The following is a 22,667-nucleotide window of genomic DNA, read 5'->3' on the forward strand; positions in this document are numbered from 1 at the left end:
ATGGAAAATTTTCCAATGTTTTAAAATAGACACCGAACACCATTAGTTCTCAGTTAGTGTATGAGGAACTCTACCAGAAAATGAAGGGGACAGACTGCTTTTTACCACAGACAGCTGGAGCTGTGTGAAGGAAATTAGGTTATGTTTATCATCTTTATAACACCATAACCATCAGATCAATGAGTCATTTGGTTTTTATGTGAACTGCCGACACAAATAAAGAAGACACGTCACCTGACATGCAGAATCATTTTTCAAGGTCACCTCAACAGCACCAAATGTCACCAAGCACGTTTTCGCAAGAGTTCCACATTTAAACAAATTAAGGCTTGCTTGCAGGTCCTAAATGGGCCCCTCGTGTATGTCACAAAACGAGATGGTGATCGGACAAAACTGAATCAGAGACACAAAATCAAACAAAAAAAAAAAGAAAGAAGAAGAGACAAACAGAACATAAAGGACCTCAAAGAGCAATGAAAAGTTGGAGAGGGTGCATTTATGATCAGTGGTGCAAAATGAGATATGAAACAAAAACCGAGACACAGAAAGATAAAGAGATTAAAAAAAAACAATCAAATGATACACAAAGATCCAACATAGGATAAAACATGACTGTAATGAGACAAAATGTTGTAGAACATCAGCAAAATGTCTATTTGGCGAGACAAAACTACCAAAACTCTGCGTGGTTTTCAGCTTCTCTTTGGGATGAGTGAGGAGGATACATGTGCCCAGAGGCCCTAAACTTTCATAATCCGTCCATGCATTTTGCATGTTGTGTATGTTCAGGTCTTTTATCGTCTTACAATTATTAAGGCCTAAATGGAAGAAACTTACCGCAACAAAGCGCTAAGACTTACAAATGAGCAGAATTATCACTACAGATGTAAGGCAATGGCGGTGACAGAAAACCTGTTTCTGTACAGGTATTATAAATAGTCCTGAGGGGAGGATGTGCATGTCTGACCACATTTCACAATAATGCATTCAGTAGCCGCCGAGATATCAACCTCTGATTTCCTGTCATTGTTACTCATCACAACACTGAACTATGTAACCCTTTGAGGTTGCTTGGTTTGGCCTTAAAGTTGAATGCAATCCAACATAAAACACTTTCTCAGCAAAAAAAGGAAACATTACACACATCATAAAAGGATGATTTATTGCATGATGCTCATTTTAATGTTTGATGACAACAGTTCTCCAAGAAGTCTAGAAAATCATGTTTTTCCTTTCTTTACTACCTGCTGGTAGTATCTTTGGTTTCAGGTGGGCAATAGTACAATGGCAACACAAAGAAGGAAAAAGGCAGTACATGCAGTGAAAAAGTCCACTACAGGAGCAGTTTTTGTTCATCTTCCGTTTGAAAGTATTTTGAATATGATTTCCTTGTTGTGAAGTGAAAAGAGTAAAACTGCCAATATAATTTTTTTTTTTTTTAATCCAATTTGCTGACAAGCTGAGGGCCTGTTTCGCTCCTGATCTGCATAAAATATATTTTCTCCAATTATATAAATCTAAACATCTAAACAAAATATTCCTTCTCCTTCCCCACCCTACTTATTTAACCTCTGGGAGTTTCTGTTACAAGTTTCATTCCTTGGTCTCTACAGACTGCACTGTGTCTCCTTCGTCTCTATGTGTCTCCATGTGTTTTTTCAGTTTGGCCTTAGATGCGAACGTCATCATGCACCGCTCGCAGCGCGGCTTCACCCGCTTTAAGCCAGAATGGCTGCGTTTGTGTCGTGCCAGCTCGGATGAGCTCTTGAACTTCAGCTCGCATGTGTTGCAGGGATACGGGCGTTCCCCCGTGTGGATTCTCTGATGCAACTGAGCCTCACTGAGGGTGAGGAAGGACTTCTCACAGTGTCCACAGGGGAATGGCCTCTCTCCTGTGTGGATCAGGTTGTGTCTGGTGAGGGCGTAGGGTTTGGTGAAGCCCTTCCCGCAGTAAGTGCAGGGGTAGGGGCGGGCCCCAGTGTGTGAGACGATGTGCTCTTGCTGTGTTTTCTTGCTCTTAAAGCGCTTCCCGCACTGAGGGCAGGAGTACGGCCTGTCGTCCACGTGTGACCTGTGATGTTTTGAGAGCTCGCCCTGTGACAAAAAGCCTTTCCCGCACTGAGAACAGAGGAAGGGTTTCTCCCCGGTGTGCATCCTCTCATGTCTGGCCAGCACAGACACCAAGGTGAACCTCTTTGGGCAGTGGGAGCACTGGAAAGGGCGCTCACCCGTGTGAACACGGAGGTGTTTGATGAGCATGAAGCGCAGCGAGAATCGTTTGCTGCACTGGTTGCACTGGTAGGGTCGCTCCCCAGTATGGGTGGACAGATGTCTCTTAACGTCAGACCTCCGAGTGTACGTCTTCTCACAATGTGGACATTTAAACTGACGCTTCACCTGATGCATCTGCCTGTGCTGAGAGCGTGCGAGTAGGGTGTCGAAGCCTTCGCCGCACTGCTGGCAGATGTAGCGTTTAGCGGTGACGTGGGACTTCCTGTGCTCCAGCAGCTCAGACGGAGTCGGGAAACTCTGACTGCAGATGGAGCACATTTGAGGCAGCTGGCTCTCCTGCGAGTGAGACTTTTTATGGTGGACAGTCAACGCCCTCAGGTTAGCGAAGGAGCTCCTGCATACCTGGCAGGTGAAGGAGATGGCTACGCCGTGATGTTTGCTCTCGTGCTTCGCCAGATCCCACGAGTGCTGGAAGGTTCGGTCACACTGCGAGCAGTGAAACGGTCTCTCTCCCGTGTGAGTGAGCTGGTGTCTCCTGACATCCGATGTCCGGGTGAACGTCTTACCGCATGTTTCGCATGTGAGTGATCTCTGACGGCCGTGCAACTGAGAAACACTCTCTCTGCTTTGCTCTGGCTGCTCTGCTTTTCTCTCCTCAGAGTTTCCTCTGGGAAAAAGTTTAATAGATGTAAATATTTCATCTGTGCTGGAGGGGGATGGTGTAAATTTAACTCCTGAGAGAGTCCTGTATGCTTCTTTGCAAACGCTCTGCATGTGGAAGTGTGGAGGACTGTTTTCATCCGAGTTATGGAAAGGACACTGCGAGCAGGTGAAGATGATAGACGTCATCTCGTGTGAATCTCCTGCATTAAAATCAAGGAACAGATACATGAGTGGATTTATTTAAGAAGTTCAACATTGTTTTCTTCTTGACATCACATCACCTTTGTCAGATCCTTTGATGGCTATCACAGAAGGGGCAGCTGATCCATCAGCAGTGCTCCTGGAGAAATCAAAACACTGTGTCACAATATTTAAAGGAAAATCTCTCAGATTTTTCACATTTTTGTGATATGAACAAGTAGAAGAAAGTGTAACAGGAAACCATAAATGTTTAATCAGAATGCTAAAGTACATAAAGTGCATAGTACATAAAAATCCCTTCAAAGTCTGTCATCTTGTCCTGGGATACAGCAGTTTATATGCTGTCATCATAGGGATTAATATCATGGTAATTTCGAGCTTTTAAAGAATTGGGTGCACAAGTACAACAAATTCTTGCTTTTTAAAGTAATTAAATATGTATGCTGTACAATCATTTCACTTTGGAAAAAGAACAAATCAAGGAAATCATTAAAAGCTCAAAATTACCCCGATATTCATGTCCACGATGACTGCATGCAAACTTGATCTGCAGATGAGAAGCTGCTCATATCTGTGTACTAAATATGCTCCAGTGAGCACAAAGACGTTAAAACCAGGGAATCGTCCAGCCTATAACATGTTAATTAGTGAGGTTTAGCAGTGCTGACGGGCAGATTTATTTATTTTTTAACATTTGCACCGATCCAGAGCAAGCGCTTAAGGATGCTGGGTGTAGCTTCACATTTACCAACCAGACATGACAGTAATGACCTATTTTCTTATATTATTTTAACCGTGACCAGGAATATTTTAACCATACTGAAATGGATGAGCATGAATTAAAAAGTGCATCTTTAGATTATAATAGCTATACCCAAGATCAACATAACCAAATAATCTGATTTTTTTTTGTTATTCTAATAAGGTGTACATTTCTGCTAAAGATATTTGGAATGAAAATAATGTTTTTGTACATTTTTGGTTCTTCAGGATTTTCTCTTGTCCTTTTTATTTTACACGTCTCGTTGCAACTCGGCGAAGTCTTTAGTTGCAGACGTGTGGATCTGCGCATGTTTCCTGACGTGTCAGACTCCTGTGCTTCCGACATTTCGGTCTGGATTTCTGCTATTTCTTGAGCAGAAAATGAATTATCTTTCAGGTCTGCGCATATATTTCTCTCTATGCCTCCAAGCTGGAACTCATCTGTCACTTCTTCTGCAATGACTTCCCGTTTCCCTTTAGTCACTTGGTCACTTATTTCAAGCCCTTCATGGCTTTTTCCTTCATCTGTTCCCTTTCCTGGTTCAAGATCGTCATTTATGGATGACTGGTTGTTCTTTTCTGTAAGTACGTCTTGCCCCCTTAATGCAAAGGTTCTCGTCAAAGTCTCCAAAGCTTTCGCTACATCCACAGTCTCACTCGTTTCTTCAGCCCTCACAGCAGGAGCCTCTTCGTCGCCAGCGCTATCAGCACTTACAGCCACTATCTCCTCTTCATAGAAATCTGTCTGAACTTGAACTGCAGCCGACTCCATCATTTGCTCATCCACCTCAGCTGCTCCGACTTCCACTTCAGTGTAAACGGTGACCACGCTGTACTGGTCGGTTCCCACTAAAGTGACTGGGTTCAATACGTTAGCGTAGTTATGGATGGCATCCAGTCCAACTGATACGTTTGTCTTTTGTGAGGGAGGGATTGATAATGCAGACATGATGGAGTTACCAGCAGTGGAAGAAGGACCGTCTGCAAAAAAAGAGACTCATCAGCTACTGCAGAGAGAGACATATGTGAACAAAATCTCTCAATTCATTTTATTTATATAGTGCCAATCAAAACAGACTCAGGTACTAGGAAGTAAGAGTATAAAGTGTATACTAATAATAGTACACACACACACACACACACACACACACACACACAAATGTATTTAGGTGCGATGAACACAACATCTATTGTATGCATTTAGTTGACGTGTTACAAATATGTGGGAATCAAAGTAGGTTAAAGCCTGGTTACACTATCATTTTGTGGTATCAGTCTAAAACATAAATATATACAATAGAATATGGAATGACTGAGTTCATTTATATGCAAAGTAATATGATGTATTTGATTGTATTTCCAAGCCAATTCAACCTTTTCTCTCAAACCTTCTCTTCAAAACATTGAACCTGAGAGGTCACTTAGATATATTCTCAGAAATTGTCATTTAAAGTTTGCTGATAAAAGCATTAGGAAGTCACGAGCACCTCTATATTTTGGTGTCAAAATTATGTTAACATACTGTAATACACAATTCACTCAAACATGGCAAACAAGAAGAGGATTAAATACATTTAGTTTTGTTTATACAACTTGTGTTTTTTAATTTCTTTTGGCATAAAAAAGATTAAAAATATAATTTATTACATTGGGAAATGTCACTAAAATAGCTTTGTCACTTAACAGCCATCAGGTCACCCCTATCCCACTTTGAGCTAAGGTTGAGTTAATATTCACCTCTCTTCGTGGAATTTTCCCCGTTTAGAAAAACCAAATGGAAAATCCCATCAATGAATAACTGCAAGGCCAAAATGTATGAAGGAGACTTCATTTGAAAAATAACAACTTCTAGTTTCTGGAAATTTATTTGTTTAGCATGTGAGTGAAACATCACCTAACCCCAAATGGTTTGCTGGAGATTTGGTGGGTGTTTAGACTTTAGATAATTCAATTCAATTTTATTCATATAGCGCCAATTCAGTCGCCTCGAGGTGCTTTATATCGTGATGGAAAGACCCTCCAATTTTAGAAAGAAACTGACAATCACGCAACCACCTATGAGGACAAAAAAAGTATTTAACAGAATGAAACCTCACGCAGAAATAGGCTGAGGGAGGTGCTGTCAGTGCTGTCACAGTTGAGTTAAGGAAAGCAAATCAGTAGTCTAAGCCTATTGCATCACAATGAGTCCACTAGGGTCTATTTGACATAATCTCGTCATCACATGGTGATTGTGAGGGTCACATGGAGATGTGATCCTCACATATTGAAATACACCAACTATACATGCATACCAGGTGGACTTTAAGTGGGCTTTTAACAAGTAAAACAGGAATGAGTGCTCGGCTGTTGGTGCTTTAGCTGTTCCTGTCCATAACAGAGTAAAATCAAGGGCTAAGGGAGGATTCAGAGTCACCTGATCCAGCTCTAACTATAAGTTTTATCAAAAAGTAAAGTTTTAGGCCTAATCTTAAAGGTAGAGAGGGTGTCTGTCTTCAGAATCCAAACTGGGAGCTGGTTGCACAGAAGAGGGGCCTGATAGCCGAAGACTCTACCTCCTGTTCTACCTCTAAAAACTCTAAGAACCATAAGTAAGCCCGCAGAGAGAGGGCAAAGACCTCATTAGGTAATATGACACTAATAGGTCTTTAAACAGGGCCTGTTAAGATAAGCATTATATCTCAGAAAGTTCTGATAAAGTGCATTACTATACACTACAAACCTGTTGCTATGAATTTATCCACTGATCTTGAAATATTAAGAAGTGAGAACTAATTATGCAACTTTAAATCTGACTTTTTAACCCAGCTGTGATGATGCAACATCTTGCTTCATAGTTTTGTTGATTGTGAAAACTGCTGCAGCTCTACTTAAAGTAAAGCGCTATACAAATACAGGCCATTTTACTTACATGCCATTTTCAGTAGTCCTGAACTTTTGTAGTGCTGGTAGATAAAGCTCAGATCTTCAGTTGACAACTGAATGCATTCCCCCAAAACAGAAGGAGCTGAGTCCAGCCAGGCTACAGTCTGTAATCACAGCACGGTGTTAATATAACCCGCTGAAAATCACCTGAAACAATTATGTTATCTGACTGAATACCTGCTTTAGGTCTGGTACTGGAAGCAACTTTTCCAGCTTGGAGAGCAGATTCCATAATAACATATTTAGTGCTGAGTCATACTGTGGACCGTATTCCACTGGAAACACTTCCTGTAAGATAATAAGATGTTATTTTTATTCTGAGCATTTTCAAGCAAAGATATGAAATACTAAAATATGTCCTACCTGAAAAAAATATGCCCTCTCAATTGGATCTTTCAGCAGACTTTGAACCAGAGCGACAAAAGTAGACTCTGTTGTTTTCACCTCTGCATCCCTATACTGCAACAAATTGAAGTGATATCTTGAAAAAAGTACTGGGCACACTTTATTTTATCCGCTTCTCTTTAACGTACTTACATCTGTGTTTTCAGAGGTTACTGGGAGTCTGTCCAAATGGCTCTGGATTGCTTGAGAATCAACAGAACCGCGTGTCGAGCCTTTGCAAAGCTCCAGTATCAACTGAAATATCAATAAACTGAGTTTTTACAGAATCAACGTAGCAAAATAAACATACATGGATGGCATGTCAGCCAGACTACCTCCTCACCCTCGCTCTGAGTCCGAGGATGAGCTGGGCTCTCTGCCTGTGGCTGATCAGACCAGGAATCGCCTCTGTCACTGTGAACACGAACTCCTGCAGCTTCTGGTAGTTCATCACATCTTTCTGCTTCACCAGCTGCCACATGGAGGCAGACAGAAGCTGCAGAGGTGGCACCAGGAGTTGGAGGGATGAGAGAGACAGGCTTGGATCTAAAACATAAAGGTGTAATGTAACAAATGGTCTTTAGAGGGCAGCAATCAGCTTTAAACTCCAGAACTCACATTATAACAATACATAGTTATTCATTTAATTCAGTGCTGTTCATATATTACTATGGTAATAATTTTCTCAGGTAAAGCAGTGCACACATATGTATTTTTTTTGCCCTGCATTTAAACAGCCATAAGCTTGGGAACCCGAATAATTGCTGGGCCGCCCTTAATAAAAGGAGTTTTAAATTGCGATTCTTCAAATATATCATCACCTATGGTTTAGACAATAAATTAAGCATAATACTTGACAGAATAATAAAAAAATCTGAAAATAATTGATTTATTTTTTATGCTAAAGCTTAAATCGTGCGTATCACGATTCCTTTAAATAGACGGCCCCCGCTAACTGTGTAACCGGCATAGACGTAGCTTACTTTATATCGCAGCTGGTTCAGATTGCCACTGTACCCACCGTTTGTTTTCTCTGCAAAGTCGAGAACCTCCATGGGTGCACTGTGCCTCTTGTGGCGCCGAAAATTAGGTGTTAAGTTGTTTTGTTTTAGTTAGCAGCTAACATGCGCTGTTCGGACGCAAGCACCGTTTCCTCAACGCTTATACTCCGATTCCGCTTTTCAAAATAAAAATATCAAAGCTGACAGGCGACTTGTCTCGCTGACATTAATTTCTTACAGTTTTGTTTTTAGTTGGGAGACAAGATAGGACAGACTTTCCTAATCCTACAAATCCTAAAAAATTTGTAATTCAAATGTTACATAAATTAAAAAGTAAGTAAACAAGTAAACATTGCATCTGCATGCCTTTCCCCAGCATGAAGCTATACTGCTGCTTATTGATCGTCACCTCTCTTCTTAACCTAGCTTGTAGAATTCCTTCTCATAGCGTCACGGTTTGGCACATCAGCCTTATCCCTCTGTAGTTACTACAGCTCTGTACATCACCCTTGTTCTTGGCAGTCAGTACCACGATATTCATGTCCATGTAAAAAAAACAAAAACAAAACAGTAGACCGTAATAAAGTAAAAATATCTCCTATCTAACAAAGCAAGATTTAAAGAATTAAAATTTGCAACAATATAACTCCAAGCATTCTTTTAACTGAGATTTTTTTAATTTAAAAAGCATGAACATTATCTGATAATGAAGACCTCATTGTTTGAGTTCATTGTTTTGCTTGCCTCCTATAATCTGTTCTTTATTTTTTGTTGTCAAAAACCTATAAATAAATAACTAAATAAATGCAAATTCTATACAACAATGATATTTTCATGGCTAAATTACAATTAGCTCCGAATGTAGCAAAAGTTCAACTTTTACTTTGAAGTAACACCCAACCCACCACCCCCTCTTAACTTTATTTTAACACAAACAATTTACAGAAAAATACAAACATGGCGGTTGACAGTGCATATAATTTAGGTAAAGCGGGGAACAAGAAAAAATACAGGGTTAAAAAAAATACAGGCTCGAGGGTTTTTGAAGTGCGACTTCGAGGCAGACTTCTGCTACGCAGTTGGTGACGTCAGGACGTGATCACGCAACCCAGAGTCACGTGAACCGTTTCACATATGTAAATGTTTTAATAACCTGTTTTCGGTCTTTTTTGCAGTGAAATTTCTTGCTGCTGAATTTGAAAGTGCACTTTAATCTTCAGCCATCCAACATGGACGAGGACGGGCTGCCCATCGTGGGCTCTGGAGTCGACCTTACCAAGGTTGGCGTTGACTAGTTAGCTAACATAGCTATTTGAGTAGCTGGTGAGGAAATGAAAGCAGGCACAAGCAGAGCTGCTTGACATATGTTTTGTTTAAGAAGTAAGATAACACAAAGGCTGTTTATCGGTGATAGAAGCCTATAGCTTGTAAGTCATTAACAGATATGACTGTCGCAAGCGCTTGTAGTTCAATTTCCCTGATAAATGTGGGATTTTTTTTTTTCTGAAGTGAATATATGTTGTTTCTACACTTGATCTTCCAGGTTAACAGATTTAACCTTTGCAAAGAGATATACTTACGCTTATCTTTTTTAAAACAGTTTTGTTTAAAATAAATCTATGAAGTGAAAATGTCTGTCTTTTGTATAAATAACTGTTTTTCGGGTAGGGATGCTTTTTATTTTATTAACCGTTCTGGGCAATATTAGCTAATCTAAAATGCTGTTTTGCTCTTGTGAAATATAAGTGGTATATTTTGCATTCAGCATTTGAAGTTGCCTGTGAATGACTGTCAGTATGTTAAACTTGTTCTACTCATTATTTTTTTTCACAAGAATAATAAAAATATTTTTGCATCACGTTTAAAAGCAAGATACTTCACAAAAAACTGATTAAAAGGTTATAAAAGACAGAAAATGAGAACATAAAAAGAAAGCAAAACATAACAATAAAATATGAAATGGCATATATATCGTTTGGAGACAGCACTACTAAAGAAGTTGTTAAAAAGATGAAAATGTTCAGATTTTGATTGGGAGTGATCAGGGTGGACCTGGAGACAAGGCGGACATGGTTTGGATGTGCAGAGGAGGGATATATTGGACAAACGGTGTTAAACGTGGAGCTGCCTGGCAGGAGCAAAAGGGAAAGACCACAGAGGGGGTTCATGGATGAAGTGAAGGAGGATGATTTTCAGGGCAGGGTGAAGTGGAGGTGAATGATCTGATGTGCCGACACCTAAAAGGAGCAGGGGAAAGAAGATGTGTGCAGCCTAGGGAGGAGAAGTTGCTTTAAGGGGAGATTGGACTGGGAGTTGTTTCATTTCCTTGTTATATTACACTTATGTTCCTTCTACCTTAAATTCCTTTTCCTGTGTTTCCTTCAGGTTCCTGCGATCCAGCAGAGAAAAATTGTTGCCTATCTCAATCAATTTGTTGCACACACTGTCCGCTTCCTTAACCGCTTTTCCACAGTGTGTGAAGAGGTTTGTTTATCTTTATTTTTCTTCTGTTCTCGTCATGAAACAAAAAATGTCTGTAACACTTAAATCCTGAACTGTTGTATAACATCTTCCCCCAGAAACTTGCAAACATATCTCTTCGCATACAGCAGATAGAAACCAGCCTGTGCATTTTGGAGGCCAAGGTGAGTTCTGAAGCCTCTGCAGGCTGCAGTGCAACATTATCTTAATTTCATGTCAATTTGCTTGATATTTATGGAGCAATATTGTGCTCTGTGTAGTTGTCTTCCATTCCTGGACTGGAGGACGTCACAGTCGAAGGACTCTGTAAGCAGCAGCAGACTGCACAGGCCAATGGACCCATCATCCCCAATCAGAGCCAAATCGATGGTCCAGTAGCAGCGCCTCAAGAAGAGGTAGATACACAAACTCGTACACATGGAAACATAGCTCCATCCAGCTTCGCTGAACTGCAAAGTCGAGGATTTTTTTTGACAGTTTTAAAAATAAACCTGTGAGCAGACAAAGGTTTCAAAGCACCCCCAAGACCACCTAATTAGAACTTAATATCTGACCTGTTTAGTCCATTTTCAACTTGACAATCCCACATTGAGAGAGGCTCCTCTAATATATTTTTGACACGATGGGAGCCAGAGCAGCTTTTCTCTTTTGTATTTGTTGTCCAGACATTCAAGTAAAAATTTCCACTGTTTTGACTACAGTGGGATGATGTCCCACCACATGTGGTTTTTGTTTTTCTTCCTCTAGATGAAGAAAGGGAATCTTTCCATGGAGCTTTATCTGGCTGAAGTTCAGTTGTTTCCAGAGTAGCTCTTTTAATGCAAGAGAGCCAGTAAAGAGAAAAAACTGAAGTAGTTGAAGACAAATGAAACTTTGGTGTTTTTTCTTTTTGGGAATATAATTTGTCAAATTGTAGTGGTTTTGATGACCTCCACCTCTGTTACTGAAGTGAAAATGAAAGAACTTCAAAGCAGGAATCTCCCACTTGTATTATTTATATATCTACCAGTGGAGCAATTTTAAAAAAGAGCCACATGAAGATAGTTTAGGGTAAATGAGATGATGAAAAGAGCATAAATGTTATTTGAAAGATCCCTTGCAAAGAGGACCTCAAACAGAAAACCTTTATAGGCTTTCATTTCTCTTATTGTGAAACATTTGCAGAAACATGTTGTGGAAAAGTCAAACTTTTTTATTTAAAGACAAAACATTTATCTTTTTACTAGGGGTGCAACGATACTCGTATCGATATTGAACCGTTCGATACAGTGCTTTCGGTTCGGTACGCATATGTATCGAACAATACAAATTTTTTAATTAATTTTATCAACTTTCCTTCTGACGATGCTGTCTGTGCTGAGCGCTGACTGGATCTGCGCTCGACAGTGCAGCCTAGGTGGAGTAGTTGAACGCAGATTCACTGAGCGCAGGGCAAGCTAGCGAGACAGAAGTTAAGCTCTCCTTGCAACATGGCAAATTGAACCTCCCCCACCCTCATTCAGATCTGGCGTTTGGAACTATTTTGGTTTTCATGTGACGTATGACCCTGAAGGTAAGCGCGTCATGGACTAAAGTAAAACATATGTCGGATGTGCCACGCAATGCTCAATTACATTGGTGGGAGCTAGTGTGTTAGTGCAGTTACTCATTAACGTGTTGACGCCGTCCAGCCCCACGCATGGGGCGATCCGCGGTAGCTCGTTAACAGAGATTTGCCGTGTTGTGGCTTTAACGCATTTCAACGAGATTAACGCTGACAGTCACTAGTGGGAACACAACGAATATGACTGCACATTTACTCCAACAGCATCCTAGTGCAAAGACAAGTGGAAGCAGACAAAAACAACAAGCACGGATGCTACAAACAAGAAGCGTATAGTATAGCTTTTATTTTGGAAAGAGCCATTTCTCTGTAATAAACTCTCTTTTCCAAAGATGAGTGATTCCTCAATCAGATTTTTTTTTATCCCTTTGTTGTTTCAGCAACATTAAATTTAAAAACTGTACTTTTGAGTTAAAATATATATTTATAATTTTAATAAATGACAAATTAAAAAGGCATGAACATTTTTTTTGTATCGAAAAAATATCGAACCGTGACACCAAAGTATCGAACCGAACCGTGAATTTTGTGTATTGTTGCACACTTACTTTTTACAGTTAACACTTCATGCATTATTCTACCACAAAAGAGAATAGATGAGAGGGGGGGGGGGGCAACAAATCTCTGGAAAAGGGGAAAAGGGACCTGTTTAAGTAGAGAAAGGTGTGATGAATGACTGAATGCCAAAGGAGATGGTCTTACAGTGGAAGATTTATTTAAGCTAAATATCATCACTGAAATCCTGTACTATGAGATCCCACAGGGCTCCATCATAGGACCGTTGCTGTTTAGTGTATTCACCAATCATTTTTTATGATCTTGTTGCTGGGAGTGTTGCATGTACATTGTAATGTCTTTGAGCAAGTTGCTGTTAAGTTAGCATTCACCTTTCAAAAAGTTATCAAATGCTCTGAGCAAATTTGCAGAGCGATCGGGTCCACCACAAGGGGCCACTGTAGCGTGCCTGAGCAAGGCACCACTTTTTTACAGTCTACTTTCCCTAACAGAGAAAATAAAGCTTGGAATTTGCTTCCAAAGGATTTGCAGATTTGCACAGATTCTCCTCTCATGATTTGGATAAAAAAAGGATTTTGAGAATTAATTTCATTATAATTTTCTTTTTGTTTTTGCAAAATCTATTTGCTTTTTATTATATGTGTGTCTATGCACATATTTATTTGGTATTTCATCATGTGCATATCTGTTATTTGGTGATTTCACTGGTTTTTAACTGCCCAGGGCCTGCAGATGGACAGTTGTAGCTAGTAGCTAAATCTAATACAAAGCATCTTTTGCTTTCATGTGACTAATATATTTAGTACATGGTCCCTTAAAGAAATAAACAGGTAGCACTACGCCCCTAAACAAAGTGATGAAATGTGTATGTTTCCAGGTACTTCCAAAATTGTATCACCTGATTTAAAAACATATCTTAAACTATGAAAATGTAAAACCTGTCAGGATATCTGCTGTCATCTAAACCGCTTCACTCTGCCTTCGTTTCTGTGCATGTGTTTTGTTGCAGCCTGCTCAGACCACACCAGAAGCTTCAGCGACGCAAAAAGCAGAAGCGGCTGCAGAGAACATCATGACGGTGGCCAAAGACCCGCGCTATGCCCGATACCTGAAAATGGTTCAAGTGGTGAGTTATTATTACTGCTGCTGTGGTTACCTGCGTAACGGTTTAGTTTTGTGCCTTAATGTGATGTTTAATGTGCCACAGGGGGTTCCGGTGATGGCCATACGGAATAAAATGGTCATGGAGGGTTTGGATCCCAATCTGCTTGAGTGAGTGTTTTTTTAAATTACTGTTCTGGTTATTACCAGTTTTCTGATAAACTGACAAACAATATGTGACTTGTTCTCTGTTGACCACAGCACACCTGATGCCCCCGTGCCCGACGGAGGAACGAAGACCTCGGAGGACCAAGACGCTGCCGGCAGCAACTCTGATAGTGAATCATCTTTTAGTGACTGAAATTGCTCATTTGTCCTCAACACACAAAGTTTCCTCATCCATCGCTGTCTGCACAGCTTTAGGCCCGTAGCGAGGAAGTATGAGGTACCTGTTAAGGGCTTTGAAGGAGGTGGTGTGAATGTAGGTGCCTGAAACAGGAAATCCAAATTGAGTGACTGTAGTTTCAGTTTAAAAGAGCTGAACTGGTTCTCCTGTTTAGTCATTCAGTGACCTTTATTTTTGGAAAAAAAATTTTTTTTCTCATAAATTACTTTTCAAGAGGAGGAGATCATTTTTTCCTCTTAATCATACAAGCAGCAGTCAGAAGATGACAGTAGCAAGTGTTTTAACAAAACCAAACCATATCACATAGAGGTCTTTTGTGGTAGTTGCACCACTGACTAATCACTAATGTCTAATGTCTGAAATGTTGTGTTCACACCAGCTGCAGAGAATATAGCTGGAAACCCATGAACATTCACTCTTAACAACCAGCAGGATGAGAAGGAATCAAGTTACAGTACATTAATTTAGAACTTAACATAATGTCCCAAACATTTACTCATGTTCATCTAAACCTTCTCCTTTTTCCTGTCTCTGTTTCAAAGCAAAGTTCAACTATACAGCTCGAGATTACCTCAAGTTTGTCTTTTATTTCTTATCGGCACTGAGGAGAATCTGAGGTCATGTAGCATGAAGTGAACTTTTTGGTAAAGTTGAAATATTTTAACTACTCCCCTCAGCTCACATCAGTTCTATGGAGGCTTATTACTGCCACTGAATTTTTTCCCATTGATAACTCAGACTTTTGGAACCTAATTAAAAATTTAAAAATGAAATAAAAATTGAAATTAAAATAAGTTTTTTTTGAGTGGCGAAAACGAGCTTCCATAGATTTCGCCTCCGCATAAACTTTATTAATAGGAAGAACAAATATGTTGGTATTTTCAATGTTGGATATGTTTATGTGCATTCAGGGGTAAATTAAATCTTTGGATCTTGAAACACTTTTCTCTCTATTTTTAAAAAAAATTGTACTGTTGTTTAATTATTTTTAAGTTAGAAGTAAATACGTAACAGTTCTAACACAAAGACTATATATCATTTACATCCTATACTATATACAGCATAGTCTTCACCATGCCTGGTGAAATGTAATAATAAAGGAAAGTCCAGTGCAGCAACTGAACTTGGATATACATCACAGTAGTGACGTGGTGTATTTTTTTTTCATTATCAAAGAGATCAGACTTGTGGCAAAAAAAAGAAAAAAACTTATCTCGGTTTTGTTATTTATCCACTCTAAATAAAAGCAGAGGTATGAACTGATCTGATCTGTGGTTTAAATGGGAAGGATTAAATGGGAAGATTCACACTTCTTACATGTGTTATACTATAAATGTTTTTTGTTTTCACTCTAAAGTGCTTAACTATCTCACCTAAGGTTTGTATTACACTCCTGAATATGACTTCCCGATTGTGCTGGCTGATGCGTTCATCAGCCAGGTGTGCTTGCATTTCGAGCTGAATATGACTTCCTGATTGTGCTGGCTGATGCGTCCATCAGCCAGGTGTGCTTGCATCTCGAGCTGCCCTCACGTCTGTGTTTACCCAGCCGTCACGGGCAGAGCCAGCAACCTGTCGTACTTGGACGAGGACAGAGGCTCAATGAGAAACCTATGACTGATCTCATTCATGGAGCCTGTCATATCTGCATCAACTCACACAAAGGAAAAGTTGCTCTGCAGCTGCTAATCAGGCTCACATATAATAATTTCCTCACTCTGTATGATGTATGGGTATGATTTTTTTTTTAAAGAGATGGAGGTGAAAAGATGATTTTACATTACATAAATTAAATGTAGTATAAGTGTCCACACCACCTTTATTCGAGCCACAAATGTAGGTATCAGAGTGCCGTCTTTCGGAGACATCACAACATAAACACTTGCTGATTATGAGCAAAAGTGGCTAATATTTGCCATGTTATTCAGAAATGGTTTATTCTCCAATAATGGTAAGACTTGTGCAGTAATCGTTTTGATTATTGTGTAACCTTGATGGAAAAAGAGGATGCTGTTCAGACTAAAATATTCTTTATCAAGACTTTAAATCCGTACCTGCAGCACTGCCTAGTGCACTTTCATCCATTTAGTTGAATCTAATAATTTATAACAATAAAACTATTTTCTTTTTGATATTTGTTTGTTGTTTGATTTTCAAATTCTTTGAAAAATTTTAATTTCCCAAAGCTGCTTAAGTTTTGATGTTTGATACAGAGAAATTAATTACTGTACTATTAAGACACTGAGTACTAATAAACTCTACAGCCAGTCAGTCCAATGACATGCCCCTTGATCTTCACCTGGTTTTGTAGAGTTATGCTCTAGCTTTTGTAGGTGATGTGTGAACTGCAGTCTTTCTTGTGGTGTTTGTTGTTGGTAGGAAGTACGACTCTTCATCGTCGTGTGATTCAAAACTTGTGGGTACAAGCCTGAGAAAGAGGAGCAATCATGTCATCGCTGTCAGGGATAAGATGTCTTTTAACAGATGCTAAATTGAAGTGAGATAAGTGTGGAGTTGTACTGAAAAAACACCGTGCTGGATCTGTGATTCTGCCTTAAATAAACACTCGTACACTTTTTCTTTTCTTTTTTTAAATATGTGCTTTTATTATGCATCTCAGCTGTGCATTACAATCTGTGTTGTAACTCATTTTATAAGCAAAAGTACAAAAGTAGTTCAGAAAAAACAAAAATAAAACGTTTCCCTCTTATAAAAACAGTACCTGTAGTGAAATGGTTACAACCTGTATACATCACTGCGCAGGATCCTTTTATTTTCTTTAATGTACAGTACGTTTATTCCAGCTCCACATTAACAGCTCCAGTCGAGAGCAGTTCAGCAGAAGTATGTGCCTGCTGCTCCGCTAAAACTTGACCACTTTTCTCAGTTTGCATGTCTTGCATGTCTCTCTGTCTGAGAGATTAAAGGTAATGAAACTTTCAAGTAGCCTTCTAGTTTGTTAATATCTTCCCTTGTTCCTTTTATGTAACAATCTCTAAATCACACATTTTTCTCAGAGTTTTACAGCCCTCTTCTAGTCTCCCAGTGACTTTACTTTGCTGATTTTTGGCTAAAACAGTGGCTCTCAATTTTAGATGTTTTCCTCTAAACATCTAAAAGTAAATAAATAAACTACGCCAGATTACACCAGCTGCAATGCCACAAACGTCTCACCCCACCCGCCTGCTAAAATCTATTTTTGGAAGATGGGTGTAGTCCAACACCCTTTATGTACGGGGTGTCAAACATAAGGCCTGGGGCCAGAATTGGCCTGGTAAAGACTCCAATTTGCCACTCGGCAGGTCTGGAAAATGTGATGGAGTGCATAGACTTTGTACTTTTAACTGTATTCTGATATGTTTTTGAGCTTGGCAGACATACTACGCCAAAGTAATTCATAGATAAACAAGAAAATGACAGCAAGTTCCTGTTTTTTCACTGTCGTCTATATAAATTCAAGCTTTTGACAGCGGATTGGACAAAGACTGTCTGGGTAATAAATTACCAAAAGCTTTTCTATGATTTTACATATTTATCATGTAATTCCACTGGTCCAGCTCATTTAAGATCAAAGTTGTCTAAAGTTTGCCATCCTTACTTTAAAGTCAGCCTGCACACCTAAAATGATCCATGACTCATACCTTACACACTTAAAAAATATATCTTTTTCTTACTAGGTACAAGATCCATACTTGGTACCAGAAACTTCTGCCTAGATTAAAACCGTACGATGTAAGGTTACAAGTGAAAAACCAGCCAAAAGCCCTATTGAATGAACCTCCAGAATTCCAGCTTTACTTTCGGTTCATATTGTATAATTCCTACTAAAAAGTAGCATAATTCCTATTACCTGTATGAAAATCTACATTTGTAGCAGCACCAGAGATGATATTGGAGTGTCTGCTAGCATGACTGAGAACGTGAACAGTATACAGTAACTCATGTCAGTCAGAAACACCATGTTGGACTTTTCATGAGTCAACAATGTGGAGAGGACAGATTCAAATACCGAAACCAAAACTCTGAATCTGAGCATCCACAGCAGGAGGTTTTCCTCCTTAATTTGATGTTGCAATAATGTGGTCATCCAATAAAACTGGGAATTCATAAACCTCTGCACAAAACCAACAACTAGTACACATTTACTGTCAGTCAAAGACAGGTCAGACTGCCAAGTAGCCACAGACATACTGAGTGGTCTGAGTGGTATTGTCATTTAGCCCCGAGTGCATCGATCATGTGCTTACTGTGTGATGAACTTCTCCTATGTAAAGTCAGAGCTCTCACAGAATGTGTCATGCTGGTGTGGCAACAGCAAAGTGCAAAGTAAACAGGCAACATTAAGTACACTTGAAAATAGTTTGTGTAAAAACAATGTAATAATACAGTATTTGCATAGTTTTTCCATCTGTCACACGTGACAGACAGCCAGTTGTACTAAAATGCATAAATAGATATATTTTTAAGTATCTACTGTATTCTACCAAAATTTCAGCCAGGGGAAATTGGACAGGAATAAAGATACATACATAAAATGTAAATACTTATTTATCTTAATGTTTGTGGCCCAAAATGTTCCAAGACTAATCCTCAAGTTCTGCTTTCACCCGTAAGGTAAAGAACTGTAGGAGAATAAAAAAAGAAGAATTTTAGCAAATGAATAAATATATATTAAAAAACTATATACTATGTGTGACAGTGAGATACTGACCTTGAAATCATGAATGTATGTGAAGAAGAAGAAGACAAAGGTAAAGGCAACAATCCACTCGCATACTGCACTGGCTACATGGAAGGGATAGTCCTGCACGATGGAAACAGACGCTTAAATCAGAAAATTCTATGCATCTAATAATGATTATTATAATTTTTGGTCCATAAATGTTGGAACTTTCTGTCCAATGATGCCAAATATACTTCGACTAGTTTACTGTTAGAATACTTTTTTGCACAACTTCTCACATTTAGGCAGCGCAGATGAACAATGGACAATGGCAACGGTAAACAGTTCTCACATATTATCTGATATTGGCGTTTGAACATTATTTGCATCACCATTTGTTTTTCTCTGCTGCTTCTTTTCAGACTCTCTTAACTTCCACAAAAGGTTTCTAGTTCTTCTAGCTGACTCATGGCAGTGAGAAGTTTGTGTTATGCACACACTTCCGTTTAATTCCAATAGTAAATTTACCAAAAATCATCACTGACAGGTTGGGGAATGTTTGTTGGATCTATGTATTAGACCACCCCCCCCCAAAAAAACCCAAACATTTCCCACATTTTGACACTTTATGTCACTATTTTGACACTATAAGTTTTATTCCTGATCTGTGCTGTGATCTGATGCAATGTGCTGACACACTGTGGCCTACCTTGTCATGCTTTTGTCTGTGCAGCTCCGTTTGTTTCACGTAAAATGCACAGATGACAGCTGAGTTATCCGTGAAGGAAAAACACTGAGTCGATACAGGAAATGACACTAATCATAATATTCTGCAGGTCATACATTTACATATTGCCAAGAGAAAAAAAAAGTAAAAAAAAAAAGTTTATATATCAGGTTGTAATAAAAAGTCTGCCGGCCCTCAGCAGGGGTTAAAATTATGTAAATACAGTCTGACTTTGCTTTTATTACTTCTTATTTAGATTACTGAAACTCTTTATATGTTGGCTCTGATCAGTCATTACTTTATTGCCTGGAAGCTTTTCGAAATGCAGCTGCTCGCCTTTTGACGGGAAAGAAACGACGTGAACACATTACACCCACACTGGCCTACTTAGACTGGTTTCCAGTCCATTTCAGTATTCAGTTTAAAATTCTCTTACTTGGTTTTAAGTCTCAAGGGTTTGGTGCCACACTCTTGAAACCCTGCAATCCTACCAGAGCACTGAGGCCTCTAAACCAGCTGCTCTTAAATAAGTCCTAATCCGGGCTTAAAAGCACAGGGGATAGACTCTTTTCAGTGGTGGCTCTTAATCGTTATAACAACTTGCTGTTTCACATAAGAGCTGCCCAGTCTCTCAATCATTTTAAAACCCTTGGCTGTTATTTATACTGCATATTATGTACAACTAAGGTTGTTTAAAACTTTGTCTTGGCTAATTTCAAGTGAATAGAACATAACATGATGCACAGTGCTATTATTTATTTTAAAAGTCGATGTGAGGGACTAGTAAAAAAAGTTTCAGTACTACACTGCTTCTGCATTTCAGCTTAGTTTTTGTTATAAATAATATAAATAAATATAAATAAGTAAATAATGACGGTATAATACGTCACATATTATTGTTCATCTAAAGTTGTATTTAAATCATTTTCAAACCTAAGAAGGACCAGATGACTTATTTTTCTAAGTCCTGATATATGAAAGCTTCATCATCGTTATCATGATCACAAAGTTAAATCACACAGACATTTGAACACTCAAAAAGGATACTGGGTACAAATGCAACAGCAGCAAGGGAGGCGATAGCGACCCGCACACAAAACACATACTTGGAGCACCCATACGGATGGGCTTGAAATGATATAAAACACTGGAGGATAATGTACACAATGCCACAGACAAAAAACAGAATTGCTCCAATATCATGGACTACTTGCACTACTGTTTCCTGCAATCAAGAAAAAAGAAAAGAAAAGGCACCACTTGTAATTACACTGAATTAGTTGTGATGTGTTAAATGTGATTTTAATGTGAGTACATACTTGGAAAGTAGCAACAATGCACATGCCAAAACATGAGATCACACCAAGCCAAAGCGCTGCTTTGTTGAGGCATGCGCTCACATTAGTGGCGTCCTCCCTCAGCAATTCCACGTGCTTGTATCTGGCATAAATTGTGCCCACACCTGTGCAAAAAACACAGAGAGTCACGAGAGTGTGCAAACCTACACATTTACCCTAATCCATGAGTTGTACTTTCATTTTCTTAAAAAAGGGGAAATGTGAGAAGCATCTTTGGAAAGCATGCTTCCTCCTTAGGGAAAGCCCAGAGTTGCCTAAAAAGAGTCAGTTCACAGAGATGACACTGCAGATGTCCACACTGGAATTTCAAATACCTGCACATGCAGAAATAAAAGTCATCAGACCAAAAATGCAGCTCTCTGGGGGGCTGACACCTGTGTCGCTGGAAAGAAAAGAAAAAGAGTAAAGACCCGTGCAGATTTTCAGTTCGGGTTATATGAGACAATACGTGGGTTGTGTGACTGTGTTTTGTACAATATTAAACATTTAGTTGCCTCTTCTTAACATAAAAGTCTTCTAATGAAAGCGAAGTGAAAGAACAGATTTGCGCTAGTCTCCTACAATAAACAGATGTGCAGGCTACACGCAGCTGGTGTTTGTTATAGCGGAAGAAACCGAAACTAAGACGTTTTCTCATGAAACGTTTTCCACGGCTCCGAATCAGGTTGAGCATGAGAGAAAGGCTGCTTTGTGTGAGCTCTTCAAATAAACTTACCTTATGTACGGGAAGATTACATCGACGTCGTGCCTGTAAATCGCGATGATATAACAAATAATGAAAGTGGCGGAAGACCAGACGACCAGGAACGCTGGCAGGACGCACAGACCTTGCTCGAACCAGTACATCTCCAGTTTTTGCGCTCAGCTTCAGGCAGACTTTCTCTCACGTATATATGCGCAGAGTAAACAGAGCCATGCGATAAGAAAAGCTGGTGTAGGAGCAGGGGTGTCAGCTGCCGTCTGTGGTCTGCGAACGACAGTCACATGCAGCGGTGTGTGAGCAACAATGAACTTGGCCTCTGCCAGTAAGCAGCATATACAGTGTACAGTAACCTCTAGCCCAGAGCTACTCCCCCGTAGGGCGATCGCTTCCTTCTTCCTTTTGATCTTTGTGAAAACACACACACACACACACACACACACACACACACACACACACACACACACACACCAGCAAAATACCAAACTAATGAAGTGTCTTTTAACTTAACTTCAACCGGAGGTGATACTCAGAGTTTCCACAGCAGAGTGAGCAGCAGTTCTACATTTATATGAACAGATTTGAGTTTATAGAGTGAAAAATCTGCATAACTGCCTGCGTTTGTGAAGTAAAAATAACTGTCTTTGAATTATACATTATGACTTGTTATGCGTTTTTTTTTATTTCACAGCTGTGCAAAACTCTTGAACCGCCCCTCATTTCTTTGTATTTTTCCTTCTAGACTATAACTTTTTTTTCCCCTACACTCATTTTCAGTCCAGTCTAGCTACCTGAACATTTTCAGGGGGCTATTTCTTACTTTTTTTGTTTAGTTTAGTTTTTTTGTTAGGTCACTTAACACTGAGGTATGAACGATGGGCCAGTGTTTCGTCTGCTCATAACAGACAACTTAGCAAAGAACCAAATTTAACTTGTATCTTAAG

General features: G+C 39.3%; 3 protein-coding genes across 4 annotated transcripts; 1 reads left to right on the forward strand and 2 right to left on the reverse strand.

Moving 5' to 3' along the window:
- Positions 1-1,141: 1,141 nt before the first annotated feature.
- Positions 1,142-8,560, reverse strand: LOC102304354 (oocyte zinc finger protein XlCOF6). 2 transcript variants are annotated; one of them, XM_005923614.3, is made up of 9 exons: positions 8,189-8,560; positions 7,511-7,713; positions 7,321-7,422; positions 7,147-7,242; positions 6,961-7,071; positions 6,770-6,887; positions 4,071-4,839; positions 3,177-3,235; positions 1,142-3,095 (listed from the first exon to the last, which is right to left on the reverse strand). In XM_005923614.3, exons 1-9 carry the CDS (start codon positions 8,220-8,222, stop codon positions 1,594-1,596), a joined length of 2,994 nt encoding a protein of 997 aa, XP_005923676.1. In that variant the 5' UTR covers positions 8,223-8,560; the 3' UTR covers positions 1,142-1,593. The 2 variants fall into 2 exon arrangements, with proteins under 2 accessions (XP_005923676.1, XP_014189469.1); XM_014333983.2 differs by lacking the exon at positions 8,189-8,560 and having other exon boundaries at positions 7,147-7,237; positions 7,503-7,611.
- A 686-nt stretch (positions 8,561-9,246) lies between these two features.
- Positions 9,247-14,452, forward strand: washc3 (WASH complex subunit 3). The gene is made up of 7 exons (XM_005923605.3): positions 9,247-9,448; positions 10,554-10,652; positions 10,748-10,813; positions 10,910-11,044; positions 13,778-13,894; positions 13,976-14,040; positions 14,131-14,452. Exons 1-7 carry the CDS (start codon positions 9,398-9,400, stop codon positions 14,228-14,230), a joined length of 633 nt encoding a protein of 210 aa, XP_005923667.1. The 5' UTR covers positions 9,247-9,397; the 3' UTR covers positions 14,231-14,452.
- A 1,189-nt stretch (positions 14,453-15,641) lies between these two features.
- Positions 15,642-22,098, reverse strand: dram1 (DNA-damage regulated autophagy modulator 1). Its single transcript, XM_005923606.2, has 7 exons — positions 21,739-22,098; positions 21,338-21,405; positions 20,985-21,127; positions 20,713-20,890; positions 19,648-19,706; positions 18,987-19,079; positions 15,642-18,897 (listed from the first exon to the last, which is right to left on the reverse strand). Exons 1-7 carry the CDS (start codon positions 21,867-21,869, stop codon positions 18,859-18,861), a joined length of 711 nt encoding a protein of 236 aa, XP_005923668.1. The 5' UTR covers positions 21,870-22,098; the 3' UTR covers positions 15,642-18,858.
- Between the last annotated feature and the right edge of the window lie 569 nt (positions 22,099-22,667).

The sequence above is a fragment of the Haplochromis burtoni genome, unplaced genomic scaffold, assembly GCF_018398535.1.
Source record: "Haplochromis burtoni strain Fernald_Lab_line unplaced genomic scaffold, NCSU_Asbu1 Contig_49, whole genome shotgun sequence".
Classification (NCBI taxonomy): domain Eukaryota; kingdom Metazoa; phylum Chordata; class Actinopteri; order Cichliformes; family Cichlidae; genus Haplochromis; species Haplochromis burtoni.